Raw genomic sequence first — 20,134 nt, 5'->3', positions numbered from 1 at the left:
CGGTGCTGGGTTGCGGTGGGCGTCAGTCAACCAGTCAGTCACTCACGAGTCAGTCAGTCAGTCAGTCAGTCAGGCGAAGGCCCCGCTGTCTCCCACTCCAGAAACAGGTACCCTGAACTAGTTTCTACAAAGCTGAGTCGGAGATTTAATGCAATATAAAGCCTCTGGGCCCTTTTAGCAATTTGGAGTCAACACACAAATACGCCCACGCTCAACTGGAAAGACTTTCCATCCCTGCCCCTTCATGTGCAAATGTGCTGAATGGAGGTGTGTAAGTATGTGCTAGTGTGTGCGTCTGTGTGTGCTCAGCTTCCCCACTGAATCCTTCCTACAACTCCCTCCTTCCCTTTTCTGATCTGCAGCAACACATCAATGGCCAGTCAGTTCACAAACCTCACAGTGCTAGATTTTTCTTTTTTCTGTCCAAATAACTGCCCATTTAAACTGTAATCTTCCAATGTAGTTCCCACCTACGCTGTGTGGGGTGAAGCACGCAAGTAATTTAACACATGATGATCATTCAGCAAAGTGAGGAGCTGTTGATACCCTGCTGATTATTGAATCTGTTCCTTTGTGAGAGCAGGTTTTATCCAAGAAAAGTTCTTTACGAGACACCATCACATCACACCATATGGCAGTGATGCAATATAAAGTTTTTTCCAGATGCCAGTGATGCCTTCTGCGATATTAGGCAGAGTGCTGCTCTTGACACTGTCTGTGTGATTGGCAGTATTTCCAGCTGTTGGTAGAGTTAGGGGCCTCTGAAGGCTCAGTGTTTTTTATGCTGACATCAGCTTTGGCAGCTGTTGCGTATCTGAAATGTTGAGTGAGGGAGAGATTAAAATACACAGATATTATTTTGTTGCCTTTACAGCTGCAAGATAAACACGTTAATTGATAATTAACACATCTTGTTCCACTCAGAATTTGAAGTAAAATCACTTTAGAATAACAGTGAAAAATGCAAGTTCAGTTTTGAAATGTTTTTTTTTTTAACAGGAATGTCTTTTGTCTGACGCCTTAACCCTTAATAGGACACTCTAAGTAGTAATAGGACAAATTTACTAGATTAAAGTGGCAAATCTGCACGAAAAAAGTCGCAGATTTACGAGAAAAAAGTGGGGGGAAAAAAAGCAACTTTTTTCTCCCAAATTCACCACTTCAACCACCAGAGATTACTGGAGGATATTACATACTGCCAGAATGTGTAAAAAAAAATATACGGACCCGGGGAAGGGGGGGTAATATTTTGAGAAAAAAGTTTACGAGATTAAAGTGACAAATCTACGAGAAAAAAAATGTGCAGATTTATGAGATTTAAAGTGGTGAATCTTGGAGAAAAAAAGCTTTTTCCCCCACTTTTTTCTCATAAATCTGCGACTTTTTCGCGCAGATTTGCCACTTTAAATCTCTTAAATCAGCAACTTTTTTCCTTGTGCATTTGCCACTTTAATCTAGTAAATTTGCAACTTTTTTGGATTTGTATTATTATTTTAATTCATATTTGGCCCTAATATGCCGTCACAGTCAAGTTCTCCTTGTACAAGTCATTGAAGAATAACTCTGTACGACTGTTTCTTGCATTTTTTTTCTACATTTTTCATTTTTACATGATCTTCATTTTTACATGATTTTTACTGATCTTTGCTGATTAGCTGGAAGAACTCCATGTGGTTCTATGACCAAACAGAGAGACATTTTGATATCCACTGAAGCTACCAAATATAGTTATTCGCCCGATAAAGGGTTAAACTGTTGACCATTGTTCTGAACATCGAAGGTAAGAGCGAATAGTTAGATTCACCATCAAATACAGAATATGTATCGGAGCTGAAGCCAGATAAATAAAAAACAGCAGTCCCTGGGCTCCAAGGCCCGAGGCTATTGCATTGCTAGCAGGCAAACAGCCACCCAGCTGCCCCAGCAGGATAGGAATATATCAGGCAGCCTATTGGATACCTGACAGCTGATTTAGCTCCCCCTTAATGAGCACAGGGCCCTGCTGCACAAACCTCACAATCTGTTACATAACATCATAAATAGCATGCACAGGAAGAAGCAGACTGCTAACGCTGGCAGAATCTGGTGAAATCAAGTTATATTCAGTACACAATGGATCACTAATAATTGTTGAGTGTGTAAATATTGTGAAAGTGTTGTGAGACTATACATTAGTGTGTATAAATCTGTAGGTCTATACTATAATACTAAAAACACTTGAAAAAACACACAAGCCTAAGGAGGTTTATAATAAAGTATGAAGTAGTTTTATTTGTGCAGTTGTTGGACACAGCAGTTACAGTGGTAGCAATGTCACTCTGCTTTTTCTTGTTGTCAATTAGAGCGGCAACGATTAGTCAATTGAAAAAAAAAATCTGCAATTATTTTGATCGCCGAATTAGGTAATTTTCACAGAAAATGCTGCTTTCTTTGGGTAAAAAGGACATTTAAAGACTTGACCTTGGACATTTTATAGACCTAACAATTCATTGATTAATTTAGAAAATAATCGTCAGATTAATCGCTAATAAAAATAATCGTGAGTTGCAGCCCCATTGTCAACAAGACAAGAAAACACTTTGGAAATCTTGAAAAGACCAAAGCCAACAATGTGTAACTTCTTCTGTCGATGATATTTTTTACTTCCCTACTCTGTCCGTAGCGATGATATATATATATATATATATATATATATATATATATATATATAGTGACTTTGAAAATAGGCTAAATAATTCCATATGCCAGCTGGGCAATGTAGTTTTTAGCAAATGTTCCTCAAATAGGAATAAATAGTGCAATTGCTGGGGACTACTTTCAGCTGTGGACTAATACACATTTGGTGATTGAGTGAATATTTACAGCAGAAAGGTGGTGTATGGATGGTGGATTTAAAAGCATTGCTTATAATGAAGCCACAGTGTTACAGTGTGGCTCACTGATGTGTAATAATAGTTGGTGGATTACAGTGGAGCCTTGTGCTAAGCTATATTTCACTTTGGCTACACAGGATCAACTCATTGTTGCTTTGATCTTTTCATGGAGTTTATTGAAAAAAAAGAAAGTTATTAAATGTCACCAGTAATGTATTTAACCTTGAAGAGTTAAGTAAGGTATCCAAGATGATGAAGTAGAAGGACACATCCTTTTATTTTTGCTCATGAATGGGCAGTTATTTAATACAGCAGTTACATGACTGGAAATGTCATTAGGCCCTGCCATTGATCTAGATCCACTGTAGTTATTCAATTATTTACAAAGTTCTCTTGTAGGGCCTTAAGTGTAAAATTACTGCATTGTGAAGAATAAATGTACACCAAGTCATTCAGTAAATACTATTCAAATATGAACACATGGAAATATAAAGCAACACTGTAACAATTTTTAGATCTTCATCCTCCAAGATTTCTGACATGCAGAGGTCAATTTATTGTTCAATTTAGGGACCAAATTGTGGAATACCTTTTACCATCTGGCAAAGGACTGCATCTCTGTAAAATGCTTCAAAAGATGTCTGAAAGCTCATTTAACTGCTGTTTTTAAATTCTAGTTCAAACACAAATACACTTTAACATGTTGTTTTTGTTATTGTCATTATAACTTGTTGATGTCATACATTTGTTTTTTCTATTATCAGTTTATTACTTTCTAATGAAATTTTAGGTGGAGGCTTTAAATAAGCCCATCTTGGTTTTCTGCCTCTCCCTGCACTTTACATTATATGTTATATTTGTCATTTAGTGTAATTCTAACTGTGCAAATAAAATAAAACCATAAAACCAATTAATGAAAACTAAAGTGGTCTCTGAGCAGTGTAACAGAAAATCACATTGTGACCTCAGCAAGACTTGCTTGGAAGTATATATGTTCTGACAACACAGATGTCAGAGGGGACCCTCAGGACCCCGGCCTGTCACCGCGGGCTAGCCAACGGGGGCTAAGTTAATCTAGGCTAGGCCAGTAAGGGAAGGGGTCACAGTTCACTGTGTATGCCCCGCTGCTTCAGCACCGGCTGACAGGCCACAGGAGTCTGAAAGTCCATGATGTACTGGCATTTGCTGGGCTCCTTCACCGATCGCAAGGCTGTCTCCGTTCCGCATGTCAGTGTGACCTAGAAAAGCACAAAGAAAGAAAAGTTGAGGTGGTGCGGCGGGGAGCGGAGTCGTTGTTAGCCTGAGTCAAGAGCCATGCCAGTTTTATCTCCCAATGGAGGCTGATTGAAGACCCTGTCCTACCTCTTGTTTTAGATTTTTTTTTTTTTAAAGCAATTTCAAACTTTTGTGAAGAAATGAGATTCAGTAAAATGATAGAATTACAAAAAAAATAAAGGAAAAGAAGTACTTGTGAAGTTGATTATTCAAATAGAACTGGGTCTGGTGTGCTGTGACTGTAGGACTCTGTGCCATTATGGGACGCCACCGCTGTCGTCCCCACGTGTGAACGCTGATTACCGCTGTCATGGCTTTAATAGGTGCGAGAGAGTGGAAGGGAAAAGCAACTTATTCTGCTTCTAGGGGGTTTCCATAGCAACCCCTCACATCATATTGCACCCCGAGCAGACAATCCCTTTTGCGAACAAAAGCACCTGGAGAGGGAGCGAGGTGGGAACTTGACAGGTATAATTGTGCAGAAGTTTCGGGCAGGTACGGGCAGATGATTTGGTTTTGTCTTGGATTAAAATAGTCTTTTTTTATGTCACTTAGTATCTTGTTGCACTGAGACATAAAGTGGGTGTATGCTGCTCGGTGAAACAAAGTGTTTCCTTATGTGCATGTTTGTTGGTAATTCAGTTTTGACTTGCAGGTCAAAGACTTTAGACCTGTAAATGTTTTTTGAGTGGTTACAGGTATGTAAAGTAAAGATGCATTTGACATAAGGGTCAGTTGTGATATCTACCCAGTATCAACTGACCTAGATGAACTTAGCCCTTAATAGGGACTCGTTGAAATACTGCAAATTCCAAATTTCAACCCTAGAGAATATTGGAGGATATTACATACAGCCAGAATGTGTAAAACAACAAAGGGACCCGGGGGAGGGGGGGGTAATATTTTGAGAAAATTCTTTACGAGATTAAAGTGGCAAATCTACGAGAAATTTTTTTTGCAGATTTATGAGATTTAAAGTGGTGAATCTGGGAGAAAAAAGTTGTTTTTTTCCCACATTTTGCTCGTAAATCTGCGACTTTTTTCTTGTAGATTTGCCACTTTAATCTAGTAAATTTGCAACTTTTTTCTCTAAATATTACAAATCCATGTGGTTCTATGACAAAAACAGAGAGACATGGGGACCCCATTTTGATATCCACTGAAGATACCAAATATAGTTCTTCGCCCGATAAAGGGTTAAAGGGGGATCTAATGGAAGATGGATCATGGAAAATATAGTATCAAGGGATTTTGAGTGAGTATCTTGGCTTCTGCTGCATACATTTTGTCCAATCTCTTATGGAGGTGCTTTCCTAAGACATGAAAATGATGGATATGTTGTTTAGTTTTTTTCAGTCAAAGGCAAAGATTCCATAATAGTATAGTAATTAAAGTGGTCCGAGACAAAACAAGACTTGTAAAAAGGGTTGAGCGCTCTTATTGGCTATTCTACAAATGCAGATGTGAAGCCTGAGTAAATGGTGGAACATCCTGTAGAAAAAGTTGCTATTCCAACATCAGCAACCCGCCAAAAAGACGCAATAAATGGAGACAAAATGTTTGTATTTGGCAGCTTTTTTAAGTTCATTTTTTGGTAGCAAGCTGGATGAATTGCAGTATGTCGTCTCAAAGGACTTTACAGGCTGACAAGTCTGCAAGGAGTTAACCCTATGTAACAAAATCACAAGCGAAATGTTTGAAACACATGTATGTAAGTGAGAGAAAGTAAGATTTCTGGAGTTTTGCCCAGAAAACAGCTTATAAACAAAACAAATTACTTTTTAATGTTAGCATCCTGAATCCTCACATTTAAATTGAATTGTTGGGAAAATAATAAAATCACAAGAAAAATCTTGTGAATTGAAACATGGATCTTACTGTATTTACCAAAAGCAATTGCTAAAATCTGGACATTTTGCTACAAGAGAACTGCTACAGCAACTACAGTAGGTCAAGTCACTCTGTAAATGGTAATTAATGTTTGCAAAGGACAGTTTGGGTGATAACTGCACTGGTCGCCTTTGTTTTGTCTGCAAATTTGGGCTAATTTTGGTTTGACTCTCTAACCTACATTGTAACAGACTGGAACAATCCTTTAAACAATGGCAGCAGCTGATTTAGATCTGTAGCTACTCACTGCTACATTTAACAGTCACAGTCCAGTACTTTGAATTTAATTAATAACTGAAAGTTGAGTTCACCCTTCCCTACAGACTCTTAAGATACACTGCACGCTGCTTGAATTTGGATTACCTCAATATCCACCAGTGAAACAATACATCACTAGTCCCGCTACTCAAGTATATAAAAAGAGAAGAGTGTTTCACCGCTGAAAGAGAGAGCACAGCCCAAAGACGAGGTTCAGCATTTCAAATATAATGAGCGTCGACTTCTGACGAGACTTCATTTATGCAGACTGCGCCCGGTTAGGGGGGTCGTATCAAAGGAATTCAATTTAGTCTTTTCAAAGGGGGCCCCTGGATGGCATGAGTACATACATTTGCAAACGACATTTATTGGACTCTGATTTGAAGCGGGGGCCAGGCAAAGAAAATAAGATGATTAAATGTGCTACGTTTTCAATTGAGCAAATTCTGACACAAAAATGTAAATGGATCTCATAAAAGAGGCTGAAAGAGGAGGCAATGCTGGGGAAACGGAGAGAGGAGTAGAAGGAGAAAAAGCTGCAGGAGAATGCAACCGGAGCAACATTAACCATAAACCCAATGTAGACTGACAGACAAGTCAGCTTCCATCATTTGGCTTTGAACAAAACATCTTTTTGCCAGGCTGCTGAGTGGGCCATGAGGACTGTAAGTCTTTTACTGATTGACTGACTAACTCTCCATTGTTGGAATACACATGCGCAGAGTGACGCATGCAGAGAGCCGACTGGGCAAGAAGGCTTCAAATCGTCCCTGATGAATGTGGTGAGAGGAGCTTCGTTTGGCTGTTTCCTTTAGCTTTCCCTCTGGAAATAAGCAGTCCACACTTAACTTTAGCTGTGTTTATTAGTAAGGTGGACTGTAGAAGTTTACTTAAAGCATCTTTGGGTTTCTGTGGTGGGAGGAGTGTCACTAACGCTTTATAATAAGGTCCTTAATAACCATTAATTAACAAGTAATAAGGCATTGTTTTCGCTTTAGATCCGGTAGTTGCAAAAAGCATAGTTAACTTATAGTTAACTTATAATAGATGAGCAATAAAGTATATTTTAATATCAATAAGCAAACAAAATAAGATTAATAAAGGCATGGCAAAGACATAATGGGTGGGTTATGGCTGTTTGTAATGACATTATTAACACTTATATAAGCTTATAAACACACAATAATGTTAATAAGCATCTTGTAAGGACTTACAAGGGCCTTATTACTTGTTAATTAATGGTTATTACAAGGACCTTAATATAAAGCGTTACCAGAGTGTCTACTAAAGTATGTAGCGAAATAATCTTTTTGGGCTTATATAACAAGATGGTTTAATATAATTTAAAACCAAAGAATGTGAAGACTGGTTTATCTAGACCAACAGTTTCAAACTGCCATTCATTCTCACATAGCAGAGATATTAGATACAGGTAGAGTTGAACAGGAAACAAAAGCCAGGTCAGGGTTCATTTAGCCCACTGGAAACCTTGAGGAACTGTTTTCATTATAAAAATAAGGAATGTTTCGTATGTATGTGTGTGTGTATGTGTATGTATATATATATATATATATATTTACTTTTTTATTATTATTATTATTATTTTATTTTAGCAGTCGATTCAGCTGTTACTTTTTTTTTCTTCCTGTTTTCCTTATTGCACTACTTTCTCTGTTGTATTCTCCTTTTTTCGTAGAGGATATGGGACAATGGGGTGGGATGGGTGGGGGGAAGGGGGGAGTTATTGTGTACATTTACAGAATCTGTAACCTGTTATTTGTTTAATAACAAATGCCAATAAAGATATTAAAAAATAAATTAAAAAAAAAGGAATGTTTTTTTAAACTCTGCTGTATTTCACTATACACTAAACAAACACTTTCCCAAATGGCAAAAGGTCTCAATTAAGCTATAAAACTGAAAATAAAATAAAAAATGAAATAAAATCCTCAACCCCTACTTAAGAGTTTACAGAACATTGTTTTAATATTATCTGACACTGCACAACACAGGTGACATGTTCTATGAAAGGAGATTATTTTCAAAATATGCTTTTACCACATTGTTCTATGAATTAAATTAAATTAAATAAATTTAAATCATTGCCTCACATTTGTGTAGTCTGAAATTGTAGCCCGATACTTGAATTACAAATGTTCTTATTTACGTTTGACATCTAAATGTCAACATTTGTTATAATGAATGAAAATCTAAATGCGTTCTGTATCACATCTTTTATTTAGGTTGGAACTCTAATGAGTTTTGAAAACGACTTCTTTCTGTTTCCTCGTTCTTTCCTGCGTCGTCTGTCAGTGTGTACACACTGTTTGCTCATCTGTCTGTCTATTAGTTTATTCATGTGTGCCTCTTTATGCTCCCATCACTGTGTGTGTGTTTTGTGTGAAACACATGCAGTACTTACTGTAGTACAGCGTGAACCTCCTTGCCAGCAGGGTTCTCCATTCTCATACACCATCTGACTGTACTGGTTCTTTGGTGTTCCTGCCCACATCCCCCACATCCTGAGATTAAAAAAAAGAAAAAAAAGAAATGGTCACTTTTCATAAAGAGCATGTGGGAAAAAAAAGTTTTTTCCTATTAGTCAAGCCAAACAAAAATCAGTAATTTCCTACTCTTTTATAAACAGTTGGGACAAATTGAGCACAGAAACATAGAATTTGTTTTAAACACCACTAGGTTGGCTTATTGAAAAACACTTCCTCCCAGCAAACATAAAAACCTGGCAAGATGGCCAGTCTGGCAGTGCCCTCCTTCGGATCCTGGCACTGGTGCTCTTGCGTCCCCTCTCCTCTTCAACAATGGAGGGGAAATATTAATTACCATTTTGTCAGAGTTAATTCTGTGTGCAATACCACACAAGGGAAGGAGAAGAGAAAAACACGACGCCAGTGAAGCCCATCTCAAATGAGGCTGTGCCTGCCCAGTGCTAGCTAATTATATTCTCACCAAACATTTCAAGGGGAGTTAGGAAAACCAAAGCAGTGGCCACTGTCCAACACAGCTCACAGCACCGACAGATGCCATTTGATTACGCTTTCACCAGCTAACTTCTTCTGATCTTTTCTTGAACTTGAGCAGTTTCTTTGAGGTGGCGTCAACTGCAGTCACGCTGCTGGTGAGTATTGATTTTTGTACAACATTGTAATCCTTTTAGGGAGGAAAATCTTTCTGCATTTGGTGCATGGTCGATTGAAGATTTCACTGACATGTGTGTTGCTCTGATCTTGCCCTACATAGGCTAGCAACTATTTTCTGCCTGCGATGCTAAATAGAACAGAGAACAAGTACACCAAGAAATAAAGCCTGATGGTCTGCAAGGCTTTTTTGTCCAAGGCATTCTGTTAATCATTCTGGATCAAGAGCTACAAAAAGCTATAAATTCAATGTATTGTTCTTTAATCTGCCTAAGTGCTTTTCCCACCAGTGCCAACCTTGTCACAAGTGCACACACTTGATCAATGTGCCTTCACTGACCTTTCCAAAGGGGATTAAAGGAGCAAGACCTGCTCCATTTTTTTTATATTATGGATAGGGCTGGGCGATATGGCCCTAAAAAAATATCACGGTATTGCAGGCTAATTTTACGATAACGATATTCTTGCCGGTATTAGGAAATACTTAAAAAGATATGATTTTTTTAGTCTGTATGAATAATTAAAAATCTAAAATGTAGTTTAAAGTGCAAATCTCAACAGTTGCCAAATACAAAAACGTTTACTCTTGACTCTTGAGTATGAGCAAATAATAAAAAATAACCATTTAGGGGTTTCGGGGGCATATTTTAATGACATTTTGTAAAGGAGAATAAATGTTTTATTTAAGGCATCTTATTTTGACAGACTTCTTGTAAATTCTGTGGTGGATTCTGTTAACACACCGTGCTCTTATTTTGAAAGCTGCATGTGTTTAGCGACAGGAAGTAAGTAGCTTTTTGTGATTAAAACAACTTTAACCACTACATCAAGAAGTAGGAAGGTTGCCAATATCATGATATGCATTTTTTTCAACCATAAAAAAATACACCCAATGTTATTGTGAATGATACGATATGGCACACTCCTACTAATGGAACCTAATCTGCTATATTTTATGACTTATTACTATATTTAAAACGTTTTTTGTAACTGATCTCAATGAAAAATTATTTTTTTGTAGCCATGTATTTTTCAGCAACAAATGAATGGGTAAATACTATTAATATTAATATTATTGCTATTTTTCCACGACAACAATAATGTAACTGTATATATTACAAGACAGGCACAAGACTTAAAGAGACTGAAAAACTATGGATGTAGTAGAAAACCCACAACTTCCTCCAGTTGGCTGTATTAGGGCCGTCTCCGAAAACATGAAATTTCTTTGCACATTTCTTTAAATGCCGTTTCATTCTCATTTGACCTTGATGAGGGCAAACATGGGACTCCTATTTGATTTTTCAAAAAGCACTCTCCAGCTCTTTCCGGACACATGGCTGTCTCCAGGTCCCAGAGTGTGGCTTTTCTGCCGTCCATGATGTGCATGGCTTATTTAAGATGCCTGAACGGGTCAGTCAGAGGTGAATTGCTCACACAAGTGGAAGCCGGCTGGGCCAGAGCGTCTCGCCTTTTCCTTCCAGCCTGTTTGATTGGGTTTTAGCACTCTGTTAGTACCAGGAGGCCCTCAAATGGATTGCTGTCAGGGCCAGCGGACATGGCGAGCGGGGAAAGTGACAGTGCTCCGGCTCTCGCTGCTCGTTGACCGCCGATCCCTCGCGCATCGCCTTCATGCCTCCTGGTCCCCTCATCCCCCCTAACACACACACACACACACACACACACACACAGACACAGACACACACACACACACACACACACACACACACACCTCATTCCCTAGTCTCACCTTTGTTCACTCCCTTCCTTAATCTCCATTCTCACTCTGTCAGCCCTGCTTTGCCCCAGGAGGCAGCGTAGGTCCTGTCAATTAGGCTTAAGTTATCACTGAGATGTGGCCAGACCACTCCAGTCATTTGGATGCACAGGAGTCACAAGGTGAAACCTTATTGACAAATCATTCCCTGTAATAATACCTACATGCAGTTATTACAGGGCTTGAAGCAGAAAAAAATCTTGTGCCTGAATTTTTTTTATGCCGGGGGGTGGGGTGGGGGAATACTGTAAAATAACTGTAAAACTGACATTCTTGTTAACGAGATAAAAATACAGAATCCTGTCAGAAATGTTGCTCCTTTCAAAATAAAACAATACTACAATGCAGCCTAAAACAACTTCACATCAACATTACGTAAATGGTAAATGGACCTGCACTTATATAGCGCTTTTCTAGTCGCTTTGCGACCACTCAAAGCGCTTTACACTACAGACTGACTCATTCACCCGTTCACACACACATTCATGCTGGTGGCAGAGGCTACCCTAAATGGTGCCACCTGCCACCATTGGGAATTCATTCACACACCGATGAACGCAGCATCGGGAGCAACTTGGGGTTCAGTATCTTGCTCAAGGATACTTTGACATGTAGGCTGCCATGGTCGGGGATCGAACCACCAACCCTTTGGTTGGGGGCCAACCAACTCTACCAACTGAGCCACAGCCGCCCACGTCTTGGCACCAGATCAGCAATTAATCAATCAATCAATCAATCAATCAATCAATCAATCAATCAAAGGGTCTCAGAGGGTCGGGGACATGGACGACAAGAGTCGGATTGTTGAAGTGGAACAGCATACAATCATTATGGATTTACGGAGGTCTTCAAGCCCTTATATTATTGGTGGTCTACAGTTATCGCCAGAACAGTGCACAGCTTGTTATTTACACCTCTAAAAAACATCACATCAGGCCTTATTGCTTAATTTCATAGCACCAGGGTGCATAAACATTACTATATGTTAGTATGACCCTGTGACTGACAATATAGCACAAGCCAAATGTGCAAAATGCACCCCCCTGGCTCAATGACAACTTCATTTTCTCATCCAATTTATCACAGTTTGGCTTTAAGCTGCAGCCGTGATACACATGATGCTCACTTGCACTTGTAGCAGCAGGTCCAGTCTCTTTAAATTATCTGGGTTACTGTATGTATATTCTTCCTTCGAAACATGCCGGCTTATCTGCTGCACCTGTTTTCTGCAGCCGAGCTGGAAAATGCTGTTTGCTTGCTCGACAAAATGGTTTACATGAAACTATTCAGACAGAGCTCAAATTCTCAGGAGTGCAACGAGGAAAACAGACACATTTCTGTATTTAGGCCATTAAAATAGCATGAATGAACATAATTAAAGTATGTAAATAGATTAACAATGGCAGCAGAGAGTAAATTGCATCTTTGCTTTTGTAGAAAACCCATTTCCGACCACATGGAGACAAGGGAGAGGCCACAAATGCAGACTTCCTTTTAATGATTAATGACGGATGATATTGAACACATGCTCCTTTTAAGGCTTAAAACGTGGAGAATCTTATTTACAGATATCTGGTCTTATAATTCAATCTCTGTCTGGCCCTCCTGTAATGCCATAAAATGCACCTTCCATCACAGATAAACCTCTAATAGCAGCATATCCAGCCGGCTAAACCTATTATCCATACATTTGCTTTGCATTGTGGGTGAGATAGTGGGCCTCAGAGAACCCAGACACGCCTCTAACTGCACACATTAGGGAGTCAATCGCATTTAATTTTCTCTCTGAATCACTAAGGTGTGATTTCTATTGACAAACAGAATAGCAGATGGAGTTGTGATTCAATTACATCTAGTGCCCACGAAAATACCATTAAAATAGCAGTTTTTACCTCCTTGAAGTCTACTGCAACACTAAATAAAGTGCTGAAGAATACATATAATGTTATTATATATGTCCAATTTCAAGAACATGTAAAATACTCTTTGTAACTTGTAAAAAAAAAGTCCAGTATTGTTTTACTGATTTCTTATAATCTAATCCTCATTAGGAATAATTAGCGTTAAAAAAAGATGATTAGCCTCCTTTTCTTCTTCTGATAATAGTTTGAGCTGATTTAAGCTCCTCTTACTTCTTTAAAACGATGCGGTCGCGACTGATTCTGTTCTAAACTTCATCGCGGCATTAATCCGTATGCCTCGAGTGATAAATCCCGAAGACCGACGGATAATCTCGCTCAACACTGAGAGGAGTGTTACCCCCTCTGATATAGCCACAAATCAACCTTTCAGAAGCAATTATCATTTAGACAACTCTACTCTGGTGTTTAAACACCCCGCAGATACTGATGGGGGAGAAAAATCTGGGCCAAAGGTGTATTTGTGCATGTCTTGATGTGTGTTTGTGTGTTTTTGAGACCCTGGGCCTTCACTGGATGAACAAAACCACAGAGAAAAAAGAACACAATGGTGGCCCCGTTTTGGTATGCCTGTGGTTTCCTCAAGAAAACGGAATATAAATTTGCTCATTTGCCTTTAGTATTTTTTATTTGTATGTGTGTAGATAGTAGAAAGCTGACGTAAACTCCACTGAGTGTTGTGCTTCTCATGCACAAGAGCAAGCTTCCTGCATATATTCATGTATGACACATCTGCACTGCATTTAAAGGAATTATATTTACATTTACCAGCTTAACTCCTAGGGCTCGGCATTTAAAGATGCTGTACACAACATTTAGAACATTAATATAGCAGTAAAAGAGGTTTGATATGTAAACATATAGTGGGTTAATGGTCTGATAAAAAAAAAGAAAATAGGAATAAGAACAAGAGCAATATGGAGGCAATCCAGACTCAGTCGTAGATTCGTGTTAAGCAAATGTTGTGCTTTATAAAGTAAATGCATTTCAATAGGGCACCACAGGGATGAGATCTTAAACCCGGAAGTAAGTTAGCATTTTAGCGCCCTAAACTCAATGAGGATGTTGAATGGGTTTTTGATTAGAAGCCTGAAATAAGGTCTGTGGTTAACACAAGCTGCAGAGATTTTTGCGTTTTTGTTGTACGACATCAAATAATTAGGAATTTTTAGGTTTTACAAGGCCTAAAAAAGACTGTTGCTTAGCAAGTGGCTAAATGAGACTACAGTAGTTGTCAGGGACATTAAACGTCATCACGCTGGACACAGACGGGAACTCTCTCATTAGTCCATCTCACAGCCTCTTGTCCTGTTTTTTCAGTGCTCTTGCCATCTCTTGTAGACTGTAGATTATGTTAATTAACAATTTATTAGGCTGTGGTTTCGCTAGCTTTTCAAATCTGACGGTTAGCTTGTCGGAGAGCTTTTGAAGCATAATGGGACCAATATAGCTAACGTTAGCTTCTTAACTTCTTAATTTTGTCACTTGCATTAACGCTCTCTATTGGTTCCTTATTAGCCTAGCTTACAGACTCCTCCCCCCCTTAAAAACAACTATATAGGCAGCATGATACGACCTATATTTACGTTTTAGACTGTCCTCCACCAACGTCTAGCGAACGCAGTAGTAAGGCTTGGCGGTGAACACATTTAACACATTTATATCACATTTTTGCTTAACTATGTCACTTCCAGTAGTCATGTCACTATTGTAACTACTTCACTTCCGTAATTTTCATACATTTATTTGCTTTAATAACGCCTTACCAGGAGGTTTTTGCCCTAAACCTAGGTCAGTGGTTTTGTAGCCTAAATTCACCGAAACTGCGGCAATCGATCTGGTGCAAAATGCTCATATGGGCAACAACCTATTTTATTTTGTATTCCAAGTATTTTCAGTCCTTTGGAAACTGTTCCACATCCAGGCATTTTTGATGCAAAATGTGTTTGGATCCTGAAGCTAAAATGGTGTAAACACATTCTGAATTAACTGGATTAGCCTAAATGGCAGCTAAGGAACATGTTGCAGACAACTTTATCTTGCAATTATACTATTTAGTGCGAAATGGAAACTTAAATTAAAGTGAATGAAGGGAAAAACGAAAACATCCTGTGAATATTTCTCAATGTCAACAAAAAAAATAAAGGTATTGAGACATTTAGCAGCTCTAGCAGTCAGTTTCTGTTATTAGAGAACGTCAACATCAAGCCGGGTCCTTCAAGTATACACACCATTCATTAGCAGCAACTGTCAGCCATCGGATGTGCCAACTCAGCATCAGATTACTTGTAAATACTTCTCTAACAACCAGCTCCTCGTGCTGAATCCCAACCTGTGTTAAGATGGTGTTAAGTCTGTGCTTATTACCGTCACCTTCCCACTGTAGCATCCACTCATTAGCTGCCACCGCAATGAATTATACCTCACAGCTACGCTTTTCACTGCTTTAACAAGGGGTCTGGAGCAGCAAGTTAGTCCCCTCACTATGCCGTTAATGCGCTAATCATTTACAGCGTGAGACGCCGCGCCGCACAGGCAGGTAGAGAGAGCAATTTGGGAGCCGCTGGTTAATTTGGATGCGGTGAAGCGGCGCTCTCATAGCCAAGCAGTGCCAGGCATCGCTAACCTCTGCCACTCATGTAAGGTCACCAATCAGAGAGCGGCGTTTTGAGATGAGCCCAGAAACTGTCATTACTGTGCCAGTCACTGATGCTCCTCTCACCCTCCTACCACCGATTGTGCCCAGCACCTCCATAAATAATTCATACGCATAGGAACATGTGAAGGGCACGTGCTCAGTCGGGGCTTTCACTTCATTTCATTTCATACGGCTGATATACAAAGACAGCCCTAATTAATTATTTTTGTCAATTGTGAGGCACATAACAGGACTAAAATATATTATAACAGTTTATGTGGAGGCATGAATAAATCTTTAACAGGTTAATTATTTAAATTGCAGACTGGATGATTTTTTTTTTTTTTTTTGGCCGGTTTTCTTATGTATAGCGCACTGACCCACATAATGTCTCTAAATCAGTGAGTAACATCCGTGGCACATTTTGTTTTGCATTCGCTAGATAAACAGAACACCGAGGCCATTTTATGTGCGGTTATAAAACAAACTCAGGGTGCATATTTCATCAACACTTTTCTGACAGATATGAATCAGGGCTGATGTCAAACCGAAATCAGTATTCTGTTAACACCTCACTTGTGCCTCATTAACGACTGGGCTAGATGTTGCCATGGCGACCCAGCAGAAAGGCCATCAGGGGTTCACAGTGTCAGCCTCCCCCCCTCCACCCTCCACTCCATACCACTTTAACCCTCTCCTCAGACACACAAGAGTCATTACCCCTCAGATAAAGTGTGGGCTGTTAGGTTCAGGGGCCACATAGCATCAACACCTCAGGAACACAAATATAGGCGTTAAACTTACCATATTATGGAACGTGTAATATTAATTTATCTGCCTGGCTGTTAGTGGCTGCACTGGTACACTGTAGCATGTTCCTCTTGGGCATTAAGCGGCTGCCATGTTCCCAGGTAGAGAGGGCCCCTCTCTTCACTAATGGTACTCCAGCGAATGACCTTGACAGCTTGAAAATGAGCACATTAAGTAGAACACTTAAATGTATAATTATGCACTTGTTCCAGTTGAACTGTCACTACTCTGTAGGTTAAATCATTGTAGCTTCGATAAGATAAAAAACAAAAAGGATAAATAAATCCTGTTGGGGTTTTTTTTTTGCACATGCCTATCAAAACAATTAAGGGCCGAGACAGGCTTTGATATGAACACATGAAAGGCAGCGACGCTCCACTTATTAAGTGGGTACGCTTAAAAAAAGCAGAGCAGTGGAGAGTAGGGCAACAAACAGCCATTAGTCCTTTTACTAAAAAGGAATATGCATGGAAATGTGATGTGCTTGTTTTGACAGTTTGATTAAAAATTAAACCAGAATAGCAAGATAATGTATATAATGTATTAAGAATACAAGCAATATGTTAAACTTTCATGGACCACTTCGAAAAATGTGTTTCAATAACCAGTGGCGGTTCTACACAGGGGCCTCCAGGGGCCACTGCCCCCATGAAGCCTTTGCCTCCATGAAGCCTTTGGCCCCTTCTGTGGCCCCTGTGTCAAATTAATAATTAAATGATCAATTTATAACGATGAACAATGGAACAATTCTAACCTTTTTTTTTGTTCAAACAATATCTCATTGTACACAAAAGGAACCCAGAATGTGAACATTGTATAATAGTTTAACTCTATGGAGTCTTAAAGGGCTATTTTGTCCATTTTTGAATCCTTTTCATGTCTTTACGTGTCTTTGTAAGTCATTTTGTGTCTTTTTTGGTCATTTGTGTCTTTTTGTGTCTTTTTTGTGTCTTTTTTTGTCATTTTGTGTCTGTTGTTGTATCTTTTTTGGTTATTTTGTATCTTTTTTTTGTCATTTTGTGTCTTTTTTTGTCATTGGTGTCTGTTGTTGTGTCTTTTTCAGTTATTTTGTGTCTTTTTTGGTCATTTTGTCTTTTTTTTTTAAGTCATTTTGTCTTTTTTTTAAGTCATTTTGTGTCTTTTTGTGTCTTTTTTTGGTCTGCTTTGTTTTTACTGCACTTTCAAAATAAAAAAAGTGATTGTGCACAAAAATGAGAAATGTCATTGTCATACAAAAAAAACCTGTTATTGTTGTTGAGTCTCATTATTTAAATCAATGTATTTGTATCTTCCAAATAAGCTTAAATGAGATGTTTAAATAAGCTCAAATAAAGATTTTCAATGCTTAAAAATCATCTTTGCCATTTCTTTTAATGTGCTAATGTGCCCTCTGATTAAACACTGGCCCCTCCTTGGCCCCCACAGTAAAACTGGTCTAGAACCGCCACTGTCAATTACATAGACATTTTTCTTTTCGAGATTGGTCTCCCCTCAAAAACGTCATTATAGGATGTTTAAGACTGTCTTCCTCCATCCAGCTGACTGACGGTGATATGGAGTTTAACTGGCAGGTGTCACACTCGGAGTGGGAGGGTCGAATAAATGGTGGACTTTCACCCAGGAGAACAGGAATTAAAAAAAGGAATTGACTTTTAATTTCCATTGTTTACCTAACTTTCGTGGCTCTCCTCATAACTACTTTATTTCCGGCATATACGTACATTTATGTATTTTCTAAACTGTCTTTTATAAACGCTTCACCAGGACTTCTTAGCCCTAGTCCTAGGTCAGTGGTTTTGTAGCCTTACTTCACTGAAACTGCAGCCTGTCTTACACCGTAAACTGGATGTGTATGTATAATGACGTGTGTGCTATTTTGAGAATGATCCGATGTACCGCCATCTCCAAAACACTCATTTTGACAAATTTGACAAAAAGATTTTGTTGTTGTTTTCAGTCATTAGAATCATTTTCAAGATAAATCCTACAATGCAGGGGAGAATATACCAGCTATTCTCAACCTTGGGTCGGGACCCCAATTGGGGTCGCGGGATGATTTCTGGTGGTCAACAAATCATTTTGGAAGTCAGCTCTGTCTCCACTGTGTTAAAGTGTTCATGTGTTGTCATTTTGTTTCTTTTTTTGATCATTTTGTGGTCAATTTTTTGTCTTTTTTGGTAATTTTGTTTCCTTTTTTTTGTAATTTCTTTTCTTTTTTGGGTAATTTTGTGTCTTTTTTTGGTCATTTTTTGTCTTTTTTGGTCATTTTGTGTCTTTTTTTGGTAATTTTGTGTCTTTTTTAGTCATTTTGTGTCTTTTTTGGTCATTTTGTTTCCTTTTTCTGGTCATTTTGTTTCTTTTTTTGGGTGATCTGAACTGTGCGTGAGATTGTGTTCAGTGAGCGGGGGTCTCGGACAACATGCATGTTAAATTGGGGGTCGCGACTCAAAAAGGTTGAGTACTACTGGAATATACAACTGAAATTTAGATTTTCGTGACATTTGGCTGAAAGAGAGGAACCTTCACTTCCTGGTTTTCCAGAAGTTCTAAATTGCATTGACATTTGTAAAATTAAAAACTACTGAAAATAAAGCCCTCGAACTTATTCCTAGGGCTGGTAATAAAAGGGTAAAAAACTATGTAATGTAGATGTTTATTTAAAGCCCCTCTGCAACCAAAAACTTATCTACACTTTACTTGGAGAAGCTGTAGCATTTTTGCTGCCAGTTCCTTAGTGTATACTGTAGTACAGTCTGTAATGTTTGATTGAGCCCACGTTTGAATAGAGGAGATCACTATCCGGAGAAAGCAGTGGGCGTGTTGAAGATGTTTCTATCTATTGCGAGTTGTGCAAAACCCAAAATAATACAAACATCTATCTGTGGGAACTTCAGTCAGGAAGGGCCGAACTCTTCAGACAAAGAAGGCTTGTTTATGACCAATCTGCGTCTTTCCAGTAGGTGAGAATGCATCTCCTGCTGTGTGCTCCAATTCTGAAAAGGCAGTTTTAGCAGGAAATGGCTTAAATTTTTTTGCTTTTAGCCGTTGTGAGTTAGACATTAAGAGCATACAAAATGGGTAAAAGTGGATGTCTGAAAGAATAGCAGAACCAAGAAGCGCTTTAAGCTTTATATAGCAAATACGTTTAACTTTCTAAAGGCCATGAAGGCTTTCAACTGATATCAACTGTTTTAGGTGTTAGAATATGGATGCAAGTGACTTCGGCTCTATATATGGCTATATCTAACCAGTTTAGAAATTAAGATGTTCATATTTTTAAGGGCAAATTTAAGACTTATATTTTTAATTTGGTTTTTACTTGGACCATTAAAAAGAATTCTGCTCATGCATCACAGTGTTACAACATCTTCTATTTTATTTATTTGCTAATATCTATCTATCTATCTATCTATCTATCTATCTATCTATCTATCTATCTATCTATCTATCTATCTATCCATCTATCCATCTATCCATCCATCCATCCATCCATCTTATCCGCTTATTTATTATTATTTTCATATTTCTTTATCTAACTT

The 20,134-nt window shown here is 38.5% G+C and overlaps 1 protein-coding gene across 1 annotated transcript in view; it reads right to left on the bottom strand.

Moving 5' to 3' along the window:
- Nucleotides 1-2,374: 2,374 nt before the first annotated feature.
- Nucleotides 2,375-20,134, bottom strand: part of LOC131989755 (glucosidase 2 subunit beta-like) — a 176,554-nt gene continuing 158,794 nt past the window's right edge. Inside the window, exons 14-15 of the mRNA XM_059355074.1 lie at nt 8,719-8,818; nt 2,375-4,111 (exon numbers count right to left, since the gene is read on the bottom strand). Coding sequence (XP_059211057.1) covers nt 3,974-4,111; nt 8,719-8,818 — 238 coding nt within the window. The 3' untranslated portion in view covers nt 2,375-3,973. The remainder of the gene's footprint in view (nt 4,112-8,718; nt 8,819-20,134) is intronic.

Source organism: Centropristis striata, chromosome 17, assembly GCF_030273125.1.
Source record: "Centropristis striata isolate RG_2023a ecotype Rhode Island chromosome 17, C.striata_1.0, whole genome shotgun sequence".
In the NCBI taxonomy this organism is placed as follows: Eukaryota; Metazoa; Chordata; class Actinopteri; order Perciformes; family Serranidae; genus Centropristis; species Centropristis striata.
Note: the sequence above shows the minus strand (reverse complement) of the source record. Positions and strands in the feature narration are given on the sequence as shown.